The following is a 22,827-nucleotide window of genomic DNA, read 5'->3' as shown; positions in this document are numbered from 1 at the left end:
CCATAAATTAAGAATAGTGGAAAAGGTTAATTAGGTTAGTGAATGAACAAGAAAGAATCCACGAGTTAGTGAGTGAAGAAAGAGATCCACAAATTATACTCCCTCCGTCCCACCATTTTAGTCCTTATTCCATTTTGAGATGTTCCAAAAAGATAGTCCACTTTTCTAATTAATACTATATAAAAATATTGTTTTTACTAAATTAACCTTATTTAATGCTTCACTTAAATGTGAAAAAGGATGTGTGAAAATAATAGATAAGGGTATAAAAGATAAAAAATATAAAAATTAAATGCATTTTCTTAATATGTGTGAAAAGTGGGAGGGGACTAAAATGGTGGGACGGGGGGAGTACTAAAAATAGATTAAGACATCTTTTTGTGGACATACTAAAACGACAAATTATGACATTTTTTGGTGGACGGAGGGAGTATCGAATTCCAAATCAAAACATAAGCTCCAGACACACTATCACATTGTTCAGTAAACATATTAATATACCTAGTTATGGCCTATGGGCACGCGATCATTTCTAAATAATTTTTCTAAACTGTAATATTTTGATTTATATTTATTGTGATTTTAGCAATTTAATGTATTTAAATGAAATTTATAATTGATATTTCGATGAGTGAAAATTAACCTTATCCATTGTTCAAGTGTATGGGCAGGCCCAGTACTATTAAGTCCACATAGCGCAAACCAAGGCGACATAACCAAATTTTTCTTTGATTTCTTTTATTTTGGAAAGAAAGGGGGTCATGATATTGTTGTAATATTTTAAAAATTATGTTAAAATTAAAAAATACTGAAAATTATTACATTTATGGACAATTTACCCTTCAATCAAACTTTTGGATAACAAAAGCTATCTGCGCATTCCACTGTTTAATTGATAAGTTGAATTTTCATATTCATCTGAGGTCAAAATTTTTAATTTAATTCAACATATTCATTTGAGGTCAAATTTTTAATTTATGAATCATTGTTTTTTTTTTACTTGTAAATTCTTTTGATATAATGATTTTTAGCGGGACATGTAGATGCATGTAATGATGAAAGACAAATATGATGTGCATTAATGTGATCCATGTCGAATATGTTTCATTTTTTTTTATGATTAGAATATGTTTCATTTTAATTCTAACAAGTCTAATCCTAATTGGTTAGCGTGTGTGAAAATATCATTCCCCATTCATTACAATAGTGCGAAAACTTTTCCATTAATCGAAAGGTTTACGTAGAATTTTATGCGACTTTTGTCTTTTTTGAGAAAATGTGACTTATTTTTGGAAATAATGTAAAGCGAAATTGGATTCACATTCTCAAAAAAAAAAAAAAAAAAAAAAGGATATTCACTTACATGTGTTGATGCTATATATATCTAAACAATTTTCTATTTTATATAAGTGTATCATCCTTTTATTCTAACTAGCAGGAAGAACGTACGTTGTACGTGTAATTAACGTTATTTTATTTGATAATCTATTATTTAAGAAAATCTATTAATTCATTACAAAAGCTTGCATGGCACCGATGCATGTAAGACCCTAATATAAGTCCTCAATTCATAAATTCAAAAATTAAATAGAATTCTTTAGAATTCTAAGTATTAGATCCGATACGTGTAAAATTAAAACAGAAGAAATCTACTCTTATCAAATTTGAATTATTTAAAATGCCGATGTTTTAGTTTGGATTATTATAAAGTTTTGACTCAAGTAAAAATTTATACATATAATTCTGACGGACTTAACCCATCTAAATATGATATTGTGTTTCATCTTTTAAACAATTTTAGCTAATATACATACCATGCAAAATATGTGGGCTCGTTTGCTACGTAGTATGAGATAATGCGTGATGTTTTTGACTGGGATATCTATTAATTTATTAGATATCAATATCATGTTTGGTAAGAAATATAAAAAAGCTGTTATAATAATCACTCTCAGATGTGATACAGAATTCAAAAGATATAAATAGTAGATAACGACCACTGATTTAGAAAGAGCTTTGATTTTTGAAGCAATTAATATGTTAGGGTGCTATAGGTGTTTATCACACAATTATCATGCATAGCAAACGGGCCCTTAAGATGAATAAACCATTACCACTTTTATGCCTTGCACCACGGGTTGCAACGATTGGTGTGACCTTCTCTTTTGATGATGCATAATTTCTTTTGTAATCAATGGCTACATCAATTGTCTTCTACAGCATGAACTGAGAGCGGTTGTGAGATTTCATGTTATATTCACAGAAGCATAAGTTAGAAATAAAAATAAAATTATAATTATTCATTCAAAACACAATATGTTACATTTAAATACGTAAGAAATCGTTATGTATATACTTGAGACAAAGACAAAGACGAAGACTTAAGGCAAAGACGCAGACAAAGACAAATGGAATATATATATAATATAATATGGGTTGGACTTGGGCTGTTTTTTGGGTTGGATTTTGAACATGTTGTATATGGGTTGGATTTTATTTGTTGATAATTTGGGTTGCCAATTTAACTTTTCATTACATATTGTATTTTGAATGGATAATTATAAATTATTTTTTCTATTTTTTAATTTATGCTTCTGTTAAATGTCATTGACAAGATATAGCATGCCGAGTTTTAATACATCATTTAGATAATACTACTAGTATAAAATATATTTTTTTTAAAATATAAACTATTTTTGTTTCTGACACTTAATAATTTAAGACTCATAGTTGTGAATTCTTTTATAACCGTAATAAAAGTTATGTATAATAGATATAAATAACGATATTTTTTTTTGTTATGTATGTGCGCATCATACTGTTATGTATATAAGGATTTTCCCCCCATATGTAGAGCACACTAATACATAATATCACTATATATATTGCAGAGGTATACAGATAACATTAAAAAAAAAAAAAAAAAAAAAAAAAAACGTAACTTGTGACTACCTATGAATATTTAAAATACAAAAAAATCTTATAGAATCTGAATATAATACACCCTCTTAGTCTTAATGTTTTTCTTAGGTGACTAAATGCCATGAATGATAGTAGAGCTTCATGTTTCAGACATCAATATATAATACGATTAAGGAATCCTGCTCTCTCCTTAATCCGGGGTCCTACGTGGCCTATCTAAGAATTCAGGATTTAAAATCCCTGCAATTCTAGAGCCTCTACCTCAATTCTCTATCGCTGACGTGGCAATATAATTCCACATAAGTTATGTTATTTATATTATTTAATTAAGTTGTTTTATTTATTATATCATCACAATTAAACATTCTATGAATTCGACCTTCTCCTCTCCTCCATCAAATTTCCACCGCCGCCACCTGCCACAATTCCCTGCAACTCTCACCACCAAGCCGCCTTCGTCGCGCCGGCCACCACCGAGATATGTCACCTCTCTTTTCCTTCACCATGATTCCCCCGCCAGCCCTCCGATCTGCCGACTCCCCAAAATTGATTTGGGGAAAATCAGAAATCGCCGGCCGCCGCCACCTGCCACCTCCATCTAATTCCCTCCATTTCGCTTCTCCACACAGGACTTTTCCCCCACCCCCGCCGCGATTCTATGATATTTGGCGTCTCCAGACCAGACTCCCCTTCCTCCCGCTGTATTTCGCCGCAGTCCGGCCTCAAGTCAGCACTGCCGTCCCTCTAACCTTCCTTGGGAGTTGTGGCGAATTCAATCTGCCCCTTCCACCTTCTCCGATACCACCTCCATTTCCATCCCCCGGCGATCTGCCCTCCCGGCTTCCCCCCCTACCTACAGATTCCGGCGGTCGCGAAGCGCTGAAGACCACGGCCGGCTATGGTAAGTTTTTTATTTTTGCTTATTTAACAAAAATAAGCAAATCATATCATGCTAATTAATTTTCGGTTGCTGCAAACTATTTAAATATAGAATGATTGTAAAGTTTAGAAAGAAATTTTTTTGGAAAGAATTTTATCAAAGGAAACTTAAACCCTAGATTTTTATCTATAAATTCATTTGATAGAATTATTAACGCCACATCCTGTTATCCAATTCATAGCTGCGGTACTCTTCTTCTGCGATTCACCTTTTATTTATATTGTCCAGTTTTTAGGTTTAGATTTTGTTAATTAACTCTATGTGTTTGCTTTAATTCGCAGTCGTTCAACCGTGCCTTCCCTTCCTGAAAACTCGCCACTGTCCCTGTGCCGTCGTCGGAGACTCCTCTGCCTCGACGAACAAGGCAGCCACCCCGGGCTCTCACAAGTGAAAGGAGAGTCTCACACAAACAGGTAAACTCTCCAAGTAGCAGATCCCTTATGAGCCGAATTCCATCAGCATTTTTATTTAATTATTATTCTAATTTATTTTCAACCCCGAATTCTGATATTTGCCATAAAATTCTTATTGTGTTCGAGATTGTAGTTGTGTTGCATGGATGATTCTTTTGGGCTATCTGATATTATTTTTCTTTGCTTATAGTTGGTACTAAAAAATGATGCTATTTTGATGCCAAAAAATATCTTCCTGGATTGATGTCATTTTATTCAACGGTTTGCTTCAAAAGGATGACTATATTATGATTTTTGTTAATGGAAATCGAATCACCAAAGTAGGTTGTATCATTCTGCAAACCAACATATTATATCATCTGCTCTGCCATTTGCTGTCCGTCAGTTGTGCGCCAGGTAGGATTCTAATTTTTATAACAAAGGAAACTTAAACCCTAGGTTTTTATCTATAAATTCATTACCTTGAATTATTAACACCACAATCGTGTTTTTACAATTCGTCGTGGCGGTAAGCTTCTTCTTCTTCTTCTATTGCTGTTTGTCTGCGATTCACCTTTTCATTTATATTTTTTCAGATTTTTTGTTTGGATTTTGTTAATTAACTCTATGTGATTGCTTTAATTCACAGTCGTTCAACCTTGCCTCCCCGACTCGCCACTGTCCCTGTGCCGTCGTCGGAGACTCCGCTGTCTCGACGAACAAGGTAGCCACCCCGGGCTCTCACAAGTGAAAGGAGAGTCTCACACAAACAGGTAAACTCTCCAAGTAGCGGATCCCTTATGAGCCGAATTCTATCAGCATTTTTATTTAATAATTATGTAGAGAGAGAAAGAGAGAGAGACTAATCGTCGAGGAGGTTGGTGTCTTTGGGTTATGCAGTGGGATTTTCAATGGTATGCAGTGCATTAGTGTTGAATAAGAGATGGAGAGATGCCTATTTTGTTATTATTCAGGAGAAACTTTGTTATGTAGTATTAAAGCTTCTGGTGGTTCCAAAGTCTTGAGTTTAGGTTATTCTTTGTTCTTTCATTTATTTCAGTTTCTGATAGTGGAAGCTAGGCAAGTATTCTGATACAGATTGATAAAAGACCAGTTGCTTTAATGCCCATGTTTCTTGGTGATTTTGTTGTCCTTTCTCCTGATTTTTTGTTATCTATTTCTTTAAATGGTTTTTCTGCTTGATTGGCACACACATACTTGGCTTTGGTGATCATGGGTCCGTTCTAATATGCTGCTGGTATGATGAGCACGACTGTAATCATACTAAAGCATTTTATTTAATTTCAATTTGATCACTGTATCATTCTTGCAAATTACTTTGTTCATGGCATGAATGTATGTCATTACCCTTGAGGACTAGATGTTTTCTCTTTTTACTTCCAAATGAAGATGATTGTGAATTGAGTTGTTGTGCGGATGCCATATGGTCTTTTATTAAGCTTTTAAGCTCTATGAAGCTACTAATATGTTGTTATGTTATTAATTTTATGCTAATATCGTAATAGTTGAGATGTTGTTGTCTTGCTGTTCAGGTGTAGTTAGCTGCACTTCGACATGATATAGGTAATGATGTTTTTTCCCTTTCATAATAGTAGAGAAATGTAAAAGGATTTGATGATACTTCTTTTTCTTTTAAGTTTTTGGAGATTTTTTTTTTTTTGCTTTATTATTTTGAGGATAGAAGCCTGTTGTTCAATTTCTTTCAAGGACCTTAGTAAAGTTAAGTACATGCCATATGTTATGGATAGTGATGAAGCTCGTGACAGTCAGAATATTCTTGAGCTAATGCGGTGGCTGGCGGCTATGGGTTTGAGAAATGTGCCGATCTTCTATGCATTTTCTACCTTTGGTTTATTAAATAAAGTTTCTATTATTTATATTGGTTAAAGTTCGTAAACTTTCTAATATAGAATAACAATGTTGGTTTATATTGTTGATGTGCCGATCTTCTAAATTAATTTGGATTTATTGCACGTGTTGTTACAGTTTCATTATATTGAAAAACTTTAATGATGGGGATGTGGTCACTCTTCAACGAGCTTCACCCTTTGTCAATGACACCTACAGTTAAAGCGAGACTTATAAGATCTTATGGCATGCCTTCAACCAAAAATGACGAGTTAAATAGTTTTGAATGCATATTCCATGATATAGAGGTATAATTTATATATCAAGCTTTATGATTAAATGAATATGTAAATGCATATTGATATAGATATAATGATTAAAATGTTCAAACTGCAGGGAACTAGGTATCATTTCACGGCATCAAAATTTATAATATCTAAGTTCATCTCTAAATTTGAAGAAGGAGGGCTTTATGCTATACGGAACTTCGGTGTTACACATAATCAATCAAAGTTTAGAGTTACGTCACATAAGTACAAAGCAACTTTTTATGGAAACACACAAGTTAGAGTTGAAACTAATACAATGTTTCCTAATATCATTTATGCATTCACGACCTTTTTATATACGCTACAAACTCTTAGTTATGACGTATGTGGCTCGTGCAGATATTATAGGCAAAGTCGCCTCGAAGCCTAATCCAACAAAACAGATAACTCGAGATGGTAAAGAAAAAAAAACATTGGATCTTACTCTTATTGATATCGAGTGAGTATTTATGTATATATATTTTGGTCATTCTTTCTTTATTATTAAAACTTAACTTTTGTTGTTCTTGCAATATTGTATAATATTTATTAAAGGGGAAAGACAATATCTTGCACACTGTGGGATAATTATGTTGATATATTCATGAATCAATATGAAGAACGCCAAATGGATGTCAACGTTATTGTATTACAATTTTGCAGCCTAAGTATGTTTCGAGGTAAGTACAATCTTCAATCTTAACTGAATTTATAACTTTAAGCAATAACTTCACAATATTTAAAATTTTGTTAATTTTAAAATTTATAGGTACTGTAAAAGTGCAAAGTAGATATCAAGTTACTAAAATTTTGTTGAATGAAGATATACCTGACATACATGAATTCAAGCAGAGGTACCTTTCGTTTATCTAACCGATTGATTATATATATATATTCTAATTGCTAACCATGTTTTAATATTTCAAGACTTATTCATTCTGGCTTAAGCACTATGGTTATTTCAAACACTTCACAATCAATAAGCTCAACTGTTATTGATGAGCTTGAAGATGGAGTCACCGTGACAACCATAAAAGAGCTTTGTGAGAATTCAGAGGTTAGAAAATGAGACAACAATTAAAAACATACAAGATCTCTGAATTGAATATTATATTATTGTTAAATACTATGTATTATTTGAATAGGGTGGAAGCTTTTGGATATGTGGTACTGTAGTTAATATTGACAAAGAACGGGGGTGGTTTTATTTATCTTGCAAAAAGTGCTACAGACAAGTGGAGAAAGTAGAAAAACAATTCTACTGCAAGTATTGCAACAGTTTTAACGAGTCAGCAGAAATGAAGTATAAATTGATAATAAATATCGTAGACGACTCTGGCAGTTCGCCTATTATATTATGGGATAAGGAGATTAAGCAAGTGATAGGAAAATCAGCCGCAGAAGTTAACGTTGAAGGAGCAGAGGTACGTTTTTAATTTTTTTTTTCTTTCAAAATTCATTAAAAGTAATATAAAAGTTTACATGTGTTAAGATATATTAATGTATGTATTTTTTTTTTTTTTACATTATAGGAGTTTGTTGTTCCAAAAGAGATTCAAGATGTCCTACTTCAAGAGAAATTTATGTTCAAGATTAAGGTTCCTTTTGGAGAAGGTTGGGCATTTAATAGAGCGTATAATGTATTATGTGATAGTATAAATTGATAATAAACGTTGTAGACGACTCTAGCAAGTTTTTAGTATTTTTTGGACGATATTAATTTGTTTTACATGATGTTTTTATATATCATATTAATAATTTTTTAGTGGATAATTTCTATAATTTATAAATATATTATAAAATAATTTCTACGTCTTTTTTTTTATATAAATTATAACAGTAAATGATACCCGTCGAAATTCGACGGGTTACACACTAGTTTACTTTATGTTCTTAATAAGTGTTTCTTGAGGTTTGTGTTGAAAGGTGGTAATTAGGGATGTAATGGAATTGCGTGTAATTGTGTGAGTAGGATCCTATTAAATTTCACATTAGAGTTTTCGAGTTCGATACATTAAAATAAAAGGTAGTCCAATTGGCATAGTTAAACCAAAAGTCCAATTTAGAGGCCCAATGAATGAATAATCAAAGCCCAACGCTCAATACTCCCTCAAAATCGGTCTCTCTCTAATCTCTCCCTAAATCACGCTCAGCCGCCATTTCTCTCTCTCGATCCGCCTCTCCTCTCCGGTGAGTCGCCGTCGTCCGACTCAGTGCCGGCGGCATTCCTTCCCAATTTCCCCATCGTGAGTACTAAGCTGAGCCCTAGTAAGTTACCGCCGCTGCTGCAATTGGGAGACCGTGTTATGAAGAAGGAACAACATACGTTAGAGATATAGGAGAGAAGGAAGTCGCACTTTCAAAAGGAAGAAACGTTGTTTTAGTTAAGAGAGTTCTATATAATTGAGAGAGAGAAAGGAAATAGCATCGAAAATATTTTACTCTGTAATCTGACAGTTATTCTCTTACATTCTATCAATTTCAATTTCATCTTCTTCATTTCTCACCCACACTTCACACGTGCACCGCCATTGTCGTCTCTGTAAATCTCCTGCAGGTTCCATTGTTTGTGTCAAGTTTGAGCAGAGAATGGGAGTGCGAGTAGGATCCGGCGAACGGCCGCCGCTGTTTCTGTAAATCGATGTTTGATTTTCTGCAACTCTGCATGTGCTTGTTTCATGTTGATTCTATCCCCGGGAGAGTCGGCAGAGCATTTCAAAGCCAATTCGAGTATGGATGATACACACTTCATATTCTTGTCAATCATTTCTTCCTCCAAATTCATGACTAAGTTGGCATCTATCACTTCATCTGAAAGTGAGATTTCTACCCATCTCTTTAAGCTCATATCTCCGCAAAACATATCATCACTAGGCCTTTTTCTCGTAAAAGTTTCAATCAACATCACCCCGTAGCTATACACATCACACCTTGTTGAAACTAGCCCTTCCAAGCCATACTCTGGAACAACAAAAATCATCATTTATGCAGTAAGGAAGACACAATAATTAATTGATTGAAAGTGAAGTGCAATCAATATATTTAGAGAAACTTCACCTGGAGCGATGTAACCCAATGTTGCTAGCGTGTTGGTTAACACAAAGCTATGTCCACCGCATAACAACTTTGCTATCCCAAAGTCGCTTACATGGGCAACCATGTCTTCATCTAACAGCACATTACTAGGCTTCAAGTCGCTGTGGATAATGGGCATTGAATAACCGTGGTGAAGATACTCCAAAGCAGATGCAACGTCAATCATTATATTCAATCTTTCCATCATATTCAAGCAATAGTTGTGGGAATATAACCATTTTTCAAGGTTTCCCTTTGGCATATATTCAAGTACTAATGCCTTGAACTCTTCATTGGAGCAACTGCTTATGACGTTTGTCAGATTCCTGTGTCGAATGCTACGTAGTATCTCACATTCGACATCAAATATTCTTGAAATACCTTCTAGCTGCATATTAAACACCTTGACAACGATATCCTTCCCATTGTTAAGAATTCCTTTATAAACAGAGCAAGAACTCCCAGTGCCAAGTAAATTGCTTTCATCGAATCTTTCCGTTGCTTGCAGCAGTTCATAATAAGAGATTCTTTCCGGCACAATGAATATCAACTCATCACCTTCTCTGCTAGTCGTCTTATCTTTCCTTTTGTTTTTGACAATTATAAAGGCCAAAGAAACAACTGAGATGAAAGCCACAACCCCGAAAACAATAAATGAAGCTCGTTCCACCTTCTTTCTCTTTGATCTGTGATTAGTAATTGAAGAGCAAATTTGGACATGGAACTTGGGGATTCCACACAGTGCCTCATTACCCTTAAAACAATACGTAGTGAAGTTTCTAAAAGAACCTTCATTAGGAATTTCTCCACTTAGACTATTGAAAGAGACATTAAAGGAGTCGAGGTGTTGAAGTTCTTCTAAAGACTTTGGAATTGAACCAGAGAGGTTGTTGTATGACAAATCGAGATTTGCCAAATTGATCATGCTTCCCATTGACACAGGAATAGAACCTTCTAGTCTATTATTTGCCAAAGACAGATTAATCAAATTCTGCAACTTCCCAATAGTGCTAGGAATAGACTTTGACAACTGATTCATCGATAGGTTTATATGTATTGCTGCTCCTAAGTTACTTATCTCTTGTGGTAAGAACCCATTTAATGAATTTGAGGACAAGTCTAGAGAGTTCAAATCTTTTAGGCCCCATAAGCTTGAAGGTATGCTTGAATTCAACATGTTGGAGCCTAGATGAAGAATTCTTATAGAAGAGACATTTTCCAGACATTTAGGAATTGGGCCTGAAAATTGATTGTGGCTCATAACTAAAGTGTCGAGGCGGAATAGATCACATATAGCATGTGGTATTGAGCCTCCCAACATGTTGTGAGATAGATCTAATCCTTGAAGTTGATGCAAATGGCTTATAGTTGGTGGAATATTACCAGATAACTCATTTGCTGACAACTCCAATATCATCAAATTGCTTAAATTGCCTATTTCAACAGGAATGCTGCCACTGAATTTGCAGTTGGTGGCAGTGAATCTTTCGAGTGAGGAAGATAAGTTCCCGACAGAAGCTGGAATGACGCCGCTTAGAGGATTAACATCAATTGACAATTCAGTTAGAGACCTGCAATTTGTCAATGAAGTAATGAAGGAAGAAGATGGTGCCTGGGTAAGATTGTTGGTGGACAGTTCAAGTCTTTGGAGATGCCTTAGGTTGCCGAGATGAGTAGGTATATAACCACTGAATTTGTTTATAGCAAGTGAGAGAATTGTGAGTTGAGAACAGTTAGAGATGGAGTTGGGTATTGCTCCGGTGATAGAATTTATGGCAAGATAAAGTTCTTCGAGAAAGGGAGAGGCATGGCATAAATGGGTTGGAAGAACCCCTGACAGGGCATTGTTGTTAATTGCAAGAATCCGAAGAGTTGAAATGTTAAAGAGCTCATGTGGAATCGAACCACTCAAGCTGTTCAATTGTAGGTATAATGTCTCCAAATGGTAAAGTTGGCCAAATTCAGTGGGAATAAGCCCTGCAAAAGATGAGATTTCAAAACTGTAGCTAAAAACACATGATTGTAGCTAAACAGACCAATTTACATGAAAATTACTCGGTTGTACCTGTGAAATGGTTTTCATGGAGCTCTAACTCTGTTAGCATGGTAATATTCACGACATCCCTTGAAAGGTTCCCCGTGAATTTGTTACGCCATAGTATTAAGGTTTGCAGAGAAGACATATTCATGAAAATGAAATCAATTGAGCCCGCAATCTCATTCTGTTCAGCACCAAAAGTAACAAGACTCTGAAGTTGGCCAATCACATGTGATAGTATTCCTGGCAAAAAAAAGTGTCGTGAAACTAATAAAATCTCATTTACACAAATTTATGTGATAAGAACTTGAACCATACCATTCAAATTGTTACCACCAAGAGATAAATGCTGAAGAGATGTTAAGTAGCCGATTTCAGAAGGTATCTCCCCACTAAAAGAGTTGTAAGAGAGGCCCAACACCTCAAGCCCTGAACATTGGGATACATTTGTGGGAATCGCGCCACTCAGCTGATTGTCAGAAAGATAAATCCCAGCAAGAAATGGAAGATTACGGCACATGTCTGTTGAAAGACTTCCACTCAATTCATTGCCTGTCAAAGCTATAGCTACACGGGTCGAGATGTTGAATATGGCTGATGGTATAGCACCCGACAAATGATTGAATTGAACATTCAGAGTTTGTAGACTTTGAAGTCTTCCCAACTCTTTTGGAATTTCTCTACTTAGAGAATTGAATGATAAGTCAAGAAATTGTAGGTTTGTGAGGTTTGAGAGCGATTTTGGGATGGAACCTATGAAGCTGTTGTTGCGTAAATTCAAGTACTCTAATTTTGGTAACTGACCCAACATCGGAGGGATGTCTCCGGTGAAGTTGTTGAGTCGGAAAGATATGAACTTCAAACGGCGAAGGAGAGACAGCTCTTGAGGCAAATCTCCATGGAAAAGGTTGTTGGTGAGGTCGAGGGAGATGAGGAAGGAGAGGTGTCCGAGCTGCGGTGGAATGGTGGCGGAGAGAGCCATGTTGGAGAGATTCAACGCAGACACTCTTGGGTGGCGCAAGCTGCAAGTGACGCCAATCCAGCTGCAGACGGAGGTGGAGTTGGTCCAATTAGTTGCAAGTAAAAGAGATCTATGTTTGAGTGAAAGAAGGGCAGTTTGATCAGTTGCAAGGCTCTTAGGTTGTTTGGTTTCAGAAGAAAGCATTGGAAAGGTTATGGTAATTAGGAATGCATACTGCAAAATGCAAGAAAGCTTTATCTCCATGGCTGCAAATTGTGATTGTATTATGATAATTAAGTCGCTAATAAGTGCAAGCTATATACAGAAATATTACAAGACTTGAGAGTCTTGATGGGTGTGGGTTTTCCATCCCTACTCTCTCGTGGTCCATACAAATGTCGGCCCGACTGAGAAGAAGACAAAGACGAAGACGAAGACTTGAGGTTGAGACAAAGACGAAGACGAAGGTGAAGAGTTGAGACAAAGAGGGAGACGCAGACGAAGACTTGATCGATATAGAATCAAACTTTGGATGGAGAAAAGTCCCACTTGCAAAAGGATAATTTAAAGTGAGCGGTTGAGAGATGATCAATTGTTAAAAATTGTCTTCTACAGCATGAAGTGAGAGCGGTTGTGAGATTTCATGTTACATTCACAGAAGCATAAGTTAGAAATTGAAAAAATTACAATTATTCATTCAAAACACAATATATTACATCATGTATATATTGTTTGGCTTCCAATATTAAGTGATACTAGATTATTATGTCTATCAATTAAAAGGGGGACAAGAGTATGGCACATAATGAAATCAATGACTTTTTATCATGATTATAGTAAAAGTTGTCATCAAATTCTTGAATAATTTTATTCAACTGCACATGGATTGCAATGGCGAGAATTTCAAATTTACGAATCATAACATTGAATTTGCATGCATTCATAAAGTTTGGTGCTAATTACTTTTTAAAATATGTCAAATCATTAGAATTCACACTTTACATGTATCTTAAATAATTTGTATGCCAACAACATAAATAAAATAAATAATTAGTCGGTGAGTATTGTGTGAAATTAGTTCATACGTCAAGGCCAGTATATTCAATCCCAATACCAAAAAATTATAAAATGCACCATTAATAAATAAATTATTACAGTTGCGATTGGCTGCAAATCAGTTAATAGCAATTGAATTACCAGAGAAATTCCATTTTATTTTCGACACAGTTGGTAAGATAAGTCATCGCTAGAAATGGATTGCCTCAAAAAAAAATCGTGATTTATGTATGTGGAAATCACAACAGGGCAAGGCGATAAGGCCGTGAAGGCGTTGAAGGAAGGCGGGAGTGCCGTCATCCTAACTGGGTCGGCCGAACCACCCGGGTTTAGATTTGTGGTAACTTCAACAGGAGAGACACTGAAGAAGCAATAATCAATAAAGAGCAAAAATATTTTAAGCATGAACCATCAACTTTAACTTTTCATAAAACTGAGCTTATTAGTGCAAACATACATTTCGTAAATAAAGCTTCATGTGATTCAGAGGCAATCCAAACAATTTAATAGAGCTTGATAGGGAACCTAAATATCTTCTAAAGGAAGGAAAGGCGTGTTTTACTACTATTGCGACTCTATGCATGCATACCTTTATCTCTTGCTTTATTTGTATGTGCCATATGTCTTCTTCCTATTTGTTTGTTGTTTTACATATCTCGTGTCTTGCTATATAAATAGCACGAGCTCTATGGATTATCAGTAACTTTTTTCCCAAGAAATAAATGGCTTTAGTTCTATCACTGCGTTCTTAGCAAGCTTTCCTATTTCATCTTCTTCACAAATTCAACATCTTCTTCTATAAGACCTAACTACAAGATAAATTCTCAATATAAGCTCATAGTCCTAAAATCAGTTTTAGCCTTCATAACTTGTCATCACATTCTAAGTGGATTCGCAACACTCGGGTTTTCAAAATAAAATTTGAAATTCATTTTCTTGGCTAAGGGTTCCAACAATGTCTTTGCTCGACTTTTACTTAAAAACTCAACTTGAGCATAAAATCAACTTAAAAATATTTGTCTTTTATAAATTGGTAAGACTTTAGTATATAAATTAAAACATATAATCAAAAAATTATATGCATATAATAACACTTGTTGAGAAATAATTAATGAGAAATTTAATTAATTAAATCACAATCTAAAATTAACTAGTCATTGGTTCAATTAATAAATTAAATGGGCAAACCTAACAAATAAAGATGTTAAAATAAATCGGCCCAATCTTAAAGATAATGCAGCCCACTTATTAAATAAGAGCCCAAACAAAATTAAATAGATAGGGGCCAAACATAAAAGTCAAATTTTGAAAATTCTTAAAAGAGAAAAAAAATAAATTAAACATGTTATGTGCAGTATGGTGTGCTCTTATATATACACAAAGAGATCAGAGTTTTCTGTACAGACGAAGAAGTCTTCTGTGAAAAGTGAGAAGAAAGTTGAAGATTTCTGCTAGAGAAGTTGGAGATGAATTCTTTAGAACCGTGAAGAATATAGAATGTAGTGATTGAAAGTAGTTTTGGAGGATGTAAAAGAAAATTATGATATCTGCACAGAAATGCAGTTAATATGTTTCTGCTGAATGACGAAGAACAATGTTAATGAGTGTTTAAGTAAAAAGTCTCATCTTAGCCCTTCATTCTTCTATGGCTGAGATTAGATATCATCTCATCATTGTTGTATGTTAGTGTGAAGTGAGTTCTGTTATAGGTGAGAGAAAAACAGTTAGGGAAATCTGAGAGAGAGAGATAGCTCATTCTAGCGTGGGGTTGAGTGATCGTCTTCTTCAATTTTTCTTCTGTAATTGTGAGTGAATTCTTCACCTTGTTCTGAGACTTCTAGCAGCCATGCTTCATTGCAGGTAGTGTGAAGGTTTCCAAATTCTTGTATGTTAGTGTGAAGTGAGTTCTGTTATAGGTGAGAGAAAAACAGTTAGGGAAATCTGAGAGAGGTATATCCACACAGAGAGGTATATCCAGTGGCGAAGCCAACAATTTAGTTCTGAGGGGCTGAACTTTGACGGGGCTTGAATTTTTTTTTTTGGGGGGCATTCCATTTTATTAATTAAAGACAAAAATAAGAGTAATAATAAAGAACAACATTTTGCGCTTCTGGGAAGCTTGATCAAGTTCGGCTGCGAACGTGATATCAAAATTTTCCAATGAGAAAAAAAGCAGAAACAAGAAGAACGAATTAACAATAAAAGCAAAAACCAACAAAAAGACCAAGCCAAATTTTCCATTCATTATGTCATCCACCTCACCACTATCCAGTGCCACACCCCAGTTAGCATCTACTGCCTCTTCAAAATCTTCAACACTACATGCCTCATCAAAGCCACCAAATGAAGAAGACATCATTAGCTAACTTTGCGATAGAAATTTGGGATATGAATATCCTTTTGAACGGCATCCTCAATCAAGGGAATAGCATGATTCCACCAACCAATCGGAGTATTTGGATTTGCCAAAATGTCATGACACACAACTTGGTTCCCTTCACGAAAGATTTGTGAAACACGAATATCATTGGGAAAATCAGTAAATCGTAATAGAACAATATTATCTTAGAAATAACATAGAACTTTGAAATAGCTTACTTGAATCTCATTGGGAAAATCGATGTTTAATTTTCTGCAACTCTGCGTGTGCTTGTTTCATGTTGATTCTATCCCTCGGAGAGTCGGCAGAACATTTCAGAGCCAATTCAAGTATGGATGATACACACTGCATATTCTTGCTAATCATTTCTTCCTCCAAATTCCTGACTAAGTTGGCATCTATCACTTCATCTGGGATATCCGAAAGTGAGAGTTCTACCCATCTCTTTAAGCTCATATCTCCGCAAAACATATCATCACAAGGCCTTTTTCTCGTAAAAGTTTCAATCACCATCACCCCGTAGCTATACACATCACACCTTGTTGAAACTAGCCCTTCCAAACCATACTCTGGAACAACAAAAATCATGATGTATTCAGAAAGGAAGCCACAATTAATTGATTGAAAGTGAAGTGCAACCAATATATTTAGAGAAACTTCACCTGGAGCTATGTAACCCAATGTTGCTAGCGTGTTGGTTAACACAGCGCTATCTCCATCGCATAACAACTTTGCTATCCCAAAGTCGCTTACATGGGCAACCATGTCTTCGTCTAACAGCACATTACTAGGCTTTAAGTCGCTGTGGACAATGGGCATTGAATAACCGTGGTGAAGATACTCCAAAGCAGATGCAACATCAATCATTATATTCAATCTTTCCATCATATTCAAGCAATAGTTGTGGGAATATAACCATTTTTCAAGGTTTCCCTTTGGCATATATTCAAGTACTAATGCCTTGAACTCTTCATTGGAGCAACTGCTTATGACGCTTGTTAGATTCCTGTGTCGAATGCTACGTAGTATCTCACATTCGACATCAAATATTCTTGAAATACCTTCTAGCTGCATGTTAAACACCTTCACAACGATATCCTTCCCATTGTTAAGAATTCCTTTATAAACAGAGCAAGAACTCCCAGTGCCAAGTAAATTGCTTTCATCAAATCTTTCTGTTGCTTGCAGCAGTTCATAATAAGAGATTCTTTCCGGCACAATGAATATCAATTCATCAACTTCTCTAGTCGTCTTATCTTTCCTTTTGTTTCTGACAATTATAAAGGCCAAAGAAACAACTGAGATGAAAGCCACAACCCCGAAAACAATAAATGAAGCTCGTTCCACCTTCTTTCTCTTTGATCTGTGATTAGAAATTGAAGAGCAAATTTGGACATGGAACTTGGGGATTCCACACAATGCCTCATTACCCTTTAAAGAATCCATAGTGAAGTTTCTAAAAGAACCTCCATTAGGAATTTCTCCACTCAAACTATTGAAAGAGACATTAAAGTAGTCCAGGTGTTGAAGTGCTTCTAAAGACTTTGGAATTGAACCAGAGAGGTTGTTGTACGACAAGTCGAGATATGCCAAACTGATCATGCTTCCCATAGACACAGGAATAGAACCTTCTAATCTATTATTTGCCAAAGACAGACGAACCAAATTCTGCAACTTTTCGATATTCCTCGGAATTGATCCTGACAACTTATTCATTTCTACATTTATATAGATCGCTGCTCCTAAGTTACTCATCTCTAGAGGTAGTGACCCATTCAATGAATTTGAGGACAAGTCTAATTGGATCAAATCTTTTAGGCCCCATAAGCTTGATGGTATGCTTGAATTCAAAATGTTGGAGTCTAGATGAAGATTTCTTAAAGAAGAGACATTTCCCAGACATTTAGGAATTGGGCCTGAAAATTGATTATGGCTCATAGCTAAAGTATTGAGGCTGAATAGATCACATATAGCATGTGGTATTGAGCCTCCCAACATGTTATCAGACAGATCTAATCCTTGAAGTTCATGCAAATGGCTTATAGTTAGTGGAATATTACCAGATAACTCATTGGCTTGCAAAGTCAATGTAATCAAATTGCTTAAATTGCCTATTTCAACTGGAATGCTGCCTCTGAATTTGCAGTTGCCGGCATAGAATGTTGAAAGTGAGGAAGATAAATTCCCGACAGAAGCTGGAATGACACCATTTAGAGGATTATCACCAATTGACAAACCAGTTAGAGACCTGCAATTTGTCAATGAAGTAATGAAGGAAGAAGATGGTGCCTGGGTAAGATTGTTTCTGAGCAGTTCAAGTTTTCGAAGAAATCTTAGGTTGCCAAGATGAGCAGGTATATAACCACTGAATTTGTTATAAGGAAGTGAGAGAATTGTGAGTTGAGAACAGTTAGAGATAGCGTTGGGTATTTCTCCGGTGATAGTGTTGTCGCCAAGATAAAGTTGTTTAAGAAAGGAAGAGGCATGGCATAAATGGGTTGGAAGAACCCCTGACAGAGCATTGCCGTTAAGTCCAAGAATCCGAAGAGTTGAAATGTTAAAGAGCTCATGTGGAATCGAACCACTCAAGCTGTTCAATTGTACGTCTAATGTCTCCAAATGGTAAAGTTGGCCAAATTCAGTGGGAATAAGCCCTGCAAAACATGAGATTTCAAAAACACATATTGTAGCTAGTGCTAAACAGACAATTTACATGAAAATTACTCTGTTGTACCTGTTAAATGGTTTTCTTGGAGTTGTAACTTTGTTAGCATGGTAATATTCCCGACATCCCTTGAAAGGTTCCCCGTGAATTTGTTACGCGCTAGTGCTAAGGTTTGCAAAGAAGACATATTCATGAAAATATTGAAATCAATTGAGCCCGCAATCTGATTACCTTCAGCAGCAAAAGTAACCAGACTCTGAAGATGGCCAATCTCATGTGGTAGTATTCCTGGCAAAAAAAGTGTCATGAAACTAATAAAATCTCATTTACACATATTTATGTGATAAGAACTTGAAGCATACCATTCAAATTGTTACCACCAAGATATAACTCCCCAAGAGATGTTAAGTAGCCGATTTCTGAAGGTATCTCCCCACTAAAAGAGTTGTAAGAGAGGCTCAACCCCTTAAGCCGTGAACATTGGGATAGATTTGTGGGAATCGCGCCACTCAGCTGATTGAAAGAAAGATCAATCCAAGCAAGAAATGGAAGATTACGGCACATGTCTGTTGGAAGACTTCCACTCAATTCATTGTATGTGAAGCCCATAGATACAAGGGTCGAGATGTTGAATATGGTTGATGGTATAGCACCGGATAGTCGATTGAATCGAACATATAGAGTTTGTAGACTTTGAAGTCTTCCCAACTCTTTTGGAATTTCTCCACTTAGAGAATTGTATCTTAAGTCAAGAAATTGTAGGTTTGTGAGGTTTGAGAGGGATTTTGGGATGGAACCTATGAAGCTGTTGTTGCGTAAATTCAAGTACTCTAAGTTTGGTAACTGACCCAACATCGGAGGGATGTCTCCGGTGAAGTTGTTGAGTCGGAGAGATATGAACTTCAAACGGCGAAGGAGAGACAGTTGGTGTGGCAAATCTCCATAGAAATGGTTGTCGGAGAGGTCGAGGGAGACGAGGAAGGAGAGGTGGCCGAGCTGCGGTGGAATGGTGCCGGAGAGAGCCATGTTGGAGAGATTCAAGGCAGCTACTCTGTGATGGCGCAAGCTGCAAGTGACGCCAATCCAACTGCAGACAGAGCTCGAATTGGTCCAATTAGTTGCAAGTAAAAGAGATGTATGTTTGAGTGAAAGAAGGGAAGATTGATCAGTTGCAAGGCTCAGAGGTTGTTTGGATTCAGAAGAAAGCATTGGGAAGGTTATGGTGATTAGGAATGCATACAGCAAAATGCAATAAAGCTTTTTCTCCATGGCTGCAAATTAATGCATCCAATAATCATCATATATACACAAATATTATAAGACTTGAGAGTCTTCACGGGTGGTGGCTTTTGACGTCTTTTTTGTTTTTTTTGTTTTTTTGTTTTTTTCGTTTGAGACAAACAGACGCACATGCAAAAGGATAATTTAAAGTAGACTTGAGGTTGAGACTTGATCGATATAGAAATGCAAACTATACAATGTATCTCGATTGATTATATAGAAACAGATATATAGAATCAAACTTTGGATTGAGAAAAGTCCCACTTGCAAAAGGAGAATTTAAAGTGAGCAGGAATCAGTAAAAAGGTACATCCACACTTCAAAACTATACAATGGGGAGATAAGAAGCAGCCACATCATACTTCTACAGTTCTACTTGTGCAAATTCAATTTCATGTCATGCTTCAAACATATACTCCCTCCGTCCACGAAATAAACTCCCAGTTGGGGTTCGGCACGGAGACTAAGAAAGCTGAAAAATGTGGTGTAAAGGTGGTGTAAAAGACTAAAAGGGTAGTGTTTATGTATTGTGATTACTTTTACTAATCTTTAACTAGCAATTTGATAATAATAATAATAATATAATAATAATAATAATAATAATAATAATAAAAAATAACAATAATAAAATAACAATAATAATAATAATAATAATAATATAATAATAATATGAAGAATAATAATAATAATAATAATAATAATAATAATAATAATAATATAAGGATAAATAATAATAATAATAACGATAATAAAATAAAATAATAATAATAATAATAATAATATGAATATAATAATAATAATAATAATAATAATATAATAACAATAGTAATATAATAATAATAATATATAATAATAATAATATATGAATAATAATAATAAGGATAATAATAATAATAATAATAATAATAATAATAATAATGATAATAATAATATAATAATAAACAATAATAATAATAATTAATGATAATAATAATATGAATATATAATAATAAGGATAATAATAATAATAACAATAAAATAAAATATAATAATAAATAATAATAATAGGATAATAATAATAATAATAATAATAATATAATAATAATAATAATAATAATGATAATAATAATAATAATAATATAAATAATAATAATAACAAAAAATAATAAAATAATAAGGAAATAATAAAATAATAATAATAAAATAAGATAATAATAATAATATAATAATATAATAATAATAATAATAATAATATAATATAATAATAAATAATATAACAATAACAATATAATAATAATAATAAATAATAATAATATAATAATAATATATAATATAATAATAATAATACTAATAATAATAATAATAATAATATAATATAATAAATAAATAATAATAATAATAATAAATATAATAATAAAACAATAAAACATAACAAATAATAATAATAATAATAATAATAATAATAATAATAATAACAATAACAATAATAATAACAATAACAACAATAATAATAATAATAATAATATAATAATAATAATAATAATAAAAGAATAATAATAATCATAAGAATAATAATAATGATAATAATAATAATAATGATAATAAGAATAATAAAGATAATAATAATATAATAATAATAATAATAATAATAATAATAATAATAATAATAAAATAATAATAATAATAATAAGAATAAGAATAATAACGATAATAATAATAATAACGATAATAATAATAATAATAATAATAATAATAATAATAATAATAATAATAATAATAATAATAATAAGTAATGGTGGAATAAAGTGGGCCCAATAGATAAAAGTGTAGTAAATTTAAAAGCAAGGGAGGGTATAATTGTCCAAAAAGCAGAGTAGGAGTTTATTTCGTGGACAAATATTTAAGGGCAAGTAGGAGTTTATTTCGTGGACGGAGGGAGTAATAAATAATTACTTAAAATATGCACATAATAATATAATATTATTATACAATTTATACTTTAAAAAGAATTAATTAAATTAATGATAGTCTAATTAAATAATCAAGGCTGTCCGTTTAAACATAAATATGCACAGCCCAAAATATGAAATGCATCGGCCCAATTCTGTAAAGAAATAAGGCTCAGCTAAATAAAATGAAACGGGCCCAAATAATATTACAAACCCCAGCCCAATTAAATAAAAAAAAGAATATTGGGCCAGCTAAATGAAAAGAAAACATATGTACAGCTTATATTGGTTGTAAAATATATTCAACTTTTGCTCATTTGAGTTTATAATAAGTTTTCAAAGAATATGAAACCTTGAGGATCAGTGGTGGTTGGCTTGCTATGAGTTGATGAGCTAAGGTTCTTGTATTGAGAATAGGTATTTGAGTTCCTCTTGAAATGATGAGTGAGATGGCTTTCTTTGGCTGATGAAGAAGATGGATGTCAAAGAAATGAGGGTGATAGCTGATGGAGACTAGTTTAAAAGGGCATGGTGAGTTCATAGGCCAATTAAAATTATTGTGATATAGAAATATTGGATCTCTAAATCAACTAATTAAAACACTCGAGTAAAAGCTTAAATGTTCAAATGATCAATTTAAATAACGAGTCAATACATGAAACTAGCAAATTTTTTTAGTAAACTGAAAATTTACCCACTCAAATAAAACTTTAAAAATTACGTGTTAAATGACTAATCTGCCCCTAAAATTAAAATTAAAAAATTACTACAAATACTTCATCACAAATACATTATATATTTTCTAAAAAAGGAGGTTTTGATGTATCGAAAAATAAAAAACTGAGTTATTGAATTATGAGAAATTGTCTATAGCATTTTTTATAAATGCATAATGAAACATATGTGTTCTAACGTTCATCGGTTTTGATCTGAATTAAATGGGTATTGTGCCCTTAGAGTCCAGCATCATTTCATTTATCGAAAAATGTGTCGTATTTAAAAGTTAACAAGT

At 33.7% G+C, this 22,827-nt stretch overlaps 5 protein-coding genes across 7 annotated transcripts in view; 2 read left to right on the top strand and 3 right to left on the bottom strand.

Annotated features, from left to right (window-relative positions):
* The window catches only part of LOC131015234 (probable glycosyltransferase At3g07620), a 1,181,237-nt gene that overhangs the window by 613,453 nt on the left and 544,957 nt on the right, over positions 1-22,827 (bottom strand). The gene's annotated exons all lie outside the window — the stretch shown is intronic.
* Positions 3,284-4,875, top strand: LOC131015302 (uncharacterized). Its single transcript, XM_057943656.1, has 2 exons — positions 3,284-3,823; positions 4,144-4,875. The coding sequence occupies exons 1-2, from the start codon at positions 3,403-3,405 to the stop codon at positions 4,251-4,253; spliced, it is 531 nt and encodes a 176-aa protein (XP_057799639.1). The 5' UTR covers positions 3,284-3,402; the 3' UTR covers positions 4,254-4,875.
* Positions 6,083-8,198, top strand: LOC131015281 (uncharacterized). 2 transcript variants are annotated; one of them, XM_057943625.1, is made up of 7 exons: positions 6,083-6,431; positions 6,520-6,891; positions 6,987-7,111; positions 7,201-7,285; positions 7,359-7,488; positions 7,577-7,855; positions 7,964-8,198. In XM_057943625.1, the coding sequence occupies exons 2-7, from the start codon at positions 6,596-6,598 to the stop codon at positions 8,093-8,095; spliced, it is 1,047 nt and encodes a 348-aa protein (XP_057799608.1). In that variant the 5' UTR covers positions 6,083-6,431; positions 6,520-6,595; the 3' UTR covers positions 8,096-8,198. The 2 variants fall into 2 exon arrangements, with proteins under 2 accessions (XP_057799608.1, XP_057799609.1); XM_057943626.1 differs by having other exon boundaries at positions 6,520-7,111.
* LOC131015212 (receptor kinase-like protein Xa21) lies at positions 8,383-13,159 on the bottom strand. Its single transcript, XM_057943499.1, has 4 exons — positions 11,863-13,159; positions 11,572-11,787; positions 9,489-11,483; positions 8,383-9,392 (listed from the first exon to the last, which is right to left on the bottom strand). The coding sequence occupies exons 1-4, from the start codon at positions 12,767-12,769 to the stop codon at positions 9,004-9,006; spliced, it is 3,507 nt and encodes a 1,168-aa protein (XP_057799482.1). The 5' UTR covers positions 12,770-13,159; the 3' UTR covers positions 8,383-9,003.
* LOC131015211 (receptor kinase-like protein Xa21) lies at positions 15,556-19,882 on the bottom strand. Of its 2 annotated transcripts, XM_057943498.1 has the most exons (5): positions 18,969-19,882; positions 18,676-18,894; positions 16,604-18,595; positions 16,160-16,510; positions 15,557-16,056 (listed from the first exon to the last, which is right to left on the bottom strand). In XM_057943498.1, exons 1-4 carry the CDS (start codon positions 19,873-19,875, stop codon positions 16,167-16,169), a joined length of 3,462 nt encoding a protein of 1,153 aa, XP_057799481.1. In that variant the 5' UTR covers positions 19,876-19,882; the 3' UTR covers positions 15,557-16,056; positions 16,160-16,166. The 2 variants fall into 2 exon arrangements, with proteins under 2 accessions (XP_057799480.1, XP_057799481.1); XM_057943497.1 differs by having other exon boundaries at positions 15,556-16,056; positions 16,160-18,595.

The sequence above is a fragment of the Salvia miltiorrhiza genome, chromosome 3 (assembly GCF_028751815.1).
Source record: "Salvia miltiorrhiza cultivar Shanhuang (shh) chromosome 3, IMPLAD_Smil_shh, whole genome shotgun sequence".
NCBI lineage: Eukaryota > Viridiplantae > Streptophyta > Magnoliopsida > Lamiales > Lamiaceae > Salvia > Salvia miltiorrhiza.
The sequence above is the reverse complement of the archived record's forward strand: the minus strand, read 5'-3'. Positions and strand labels throughout refer to the sequence as shown.

Coding starts and splice junctions, on each gene's coding strand:
- LOC131015302 (XM_057943656.1), top strand. CDS start 3,403: ATGTCACCTCTCTTTTCCTTCACCATGATTCCCCCGCCAGCCCTCCGA. Junction 3,824..4,143: donor GAAGACCACGGCCGGCTATG/GTAAGTTTTTTA, acceptor TTTAATTCGCAG/TCGTTCAACCGTGCCTTCCC.
- LOC131015281 (XM_057943625.1), top strand. CDS start 6,596: ATGCTATACGGAACTTCGGTGTTACACATAATCAATCAAAGTTTAGAG. Junction 7,112..7,200: donor CAGCCTAAGTATGTTTCGAG/GTAAGTACAATC, acceptor TAAAATTTATAG/GTACTGTAAAAGTGCAAAGT. Junction 7,286..7,358: donor ATACATGAATTCAAGCAGAG/GTACCTTTCGTT, acceptor TAATATTTCAAG/ACTTATTCATTCTGGCTTAA.
- LOC131015212 (XM_057943499.1), bottom strand. CDS start 12,769: ATGGAGATAAAGCTTTCTTGCATTTTGCAGTATGCATTCCTAATTACC. Junction 11,788..11,862: donor TGGTGGTAACAATTTGAATG/GTATGGTTCAAG, acceptor TTTTTTTGCCAG/GAATACTATCACATGTGATT. Junction 11,484..11,571: donor CCATGAAAACCATTTCACAG/GTACAACCGAGT, acceptor CATCTTTTGCAG/GGCTTATTCCCACTGAATTT.
- LOC131015211 (XM_057943497.1), bottom strand. CDS start 19,875: ATGGAGAAAAAGCTTTATTGCATTTTGCTGTATGCATTCCTAATCACC. Junction 18,895..18,968: donor TGGTGGTAACAATTTGAATG/GTATGCTTCAAG, acceptor TTTTTTTGCCAG/GAATACTACCACATGAGATT. Junction 18,596..18,675: donor CCAAGAAAACCATTTAACAG/GTACAACAGAGT, acceptor CATGTTTTGCAG/GGCTTATTCCCACTGAATTT.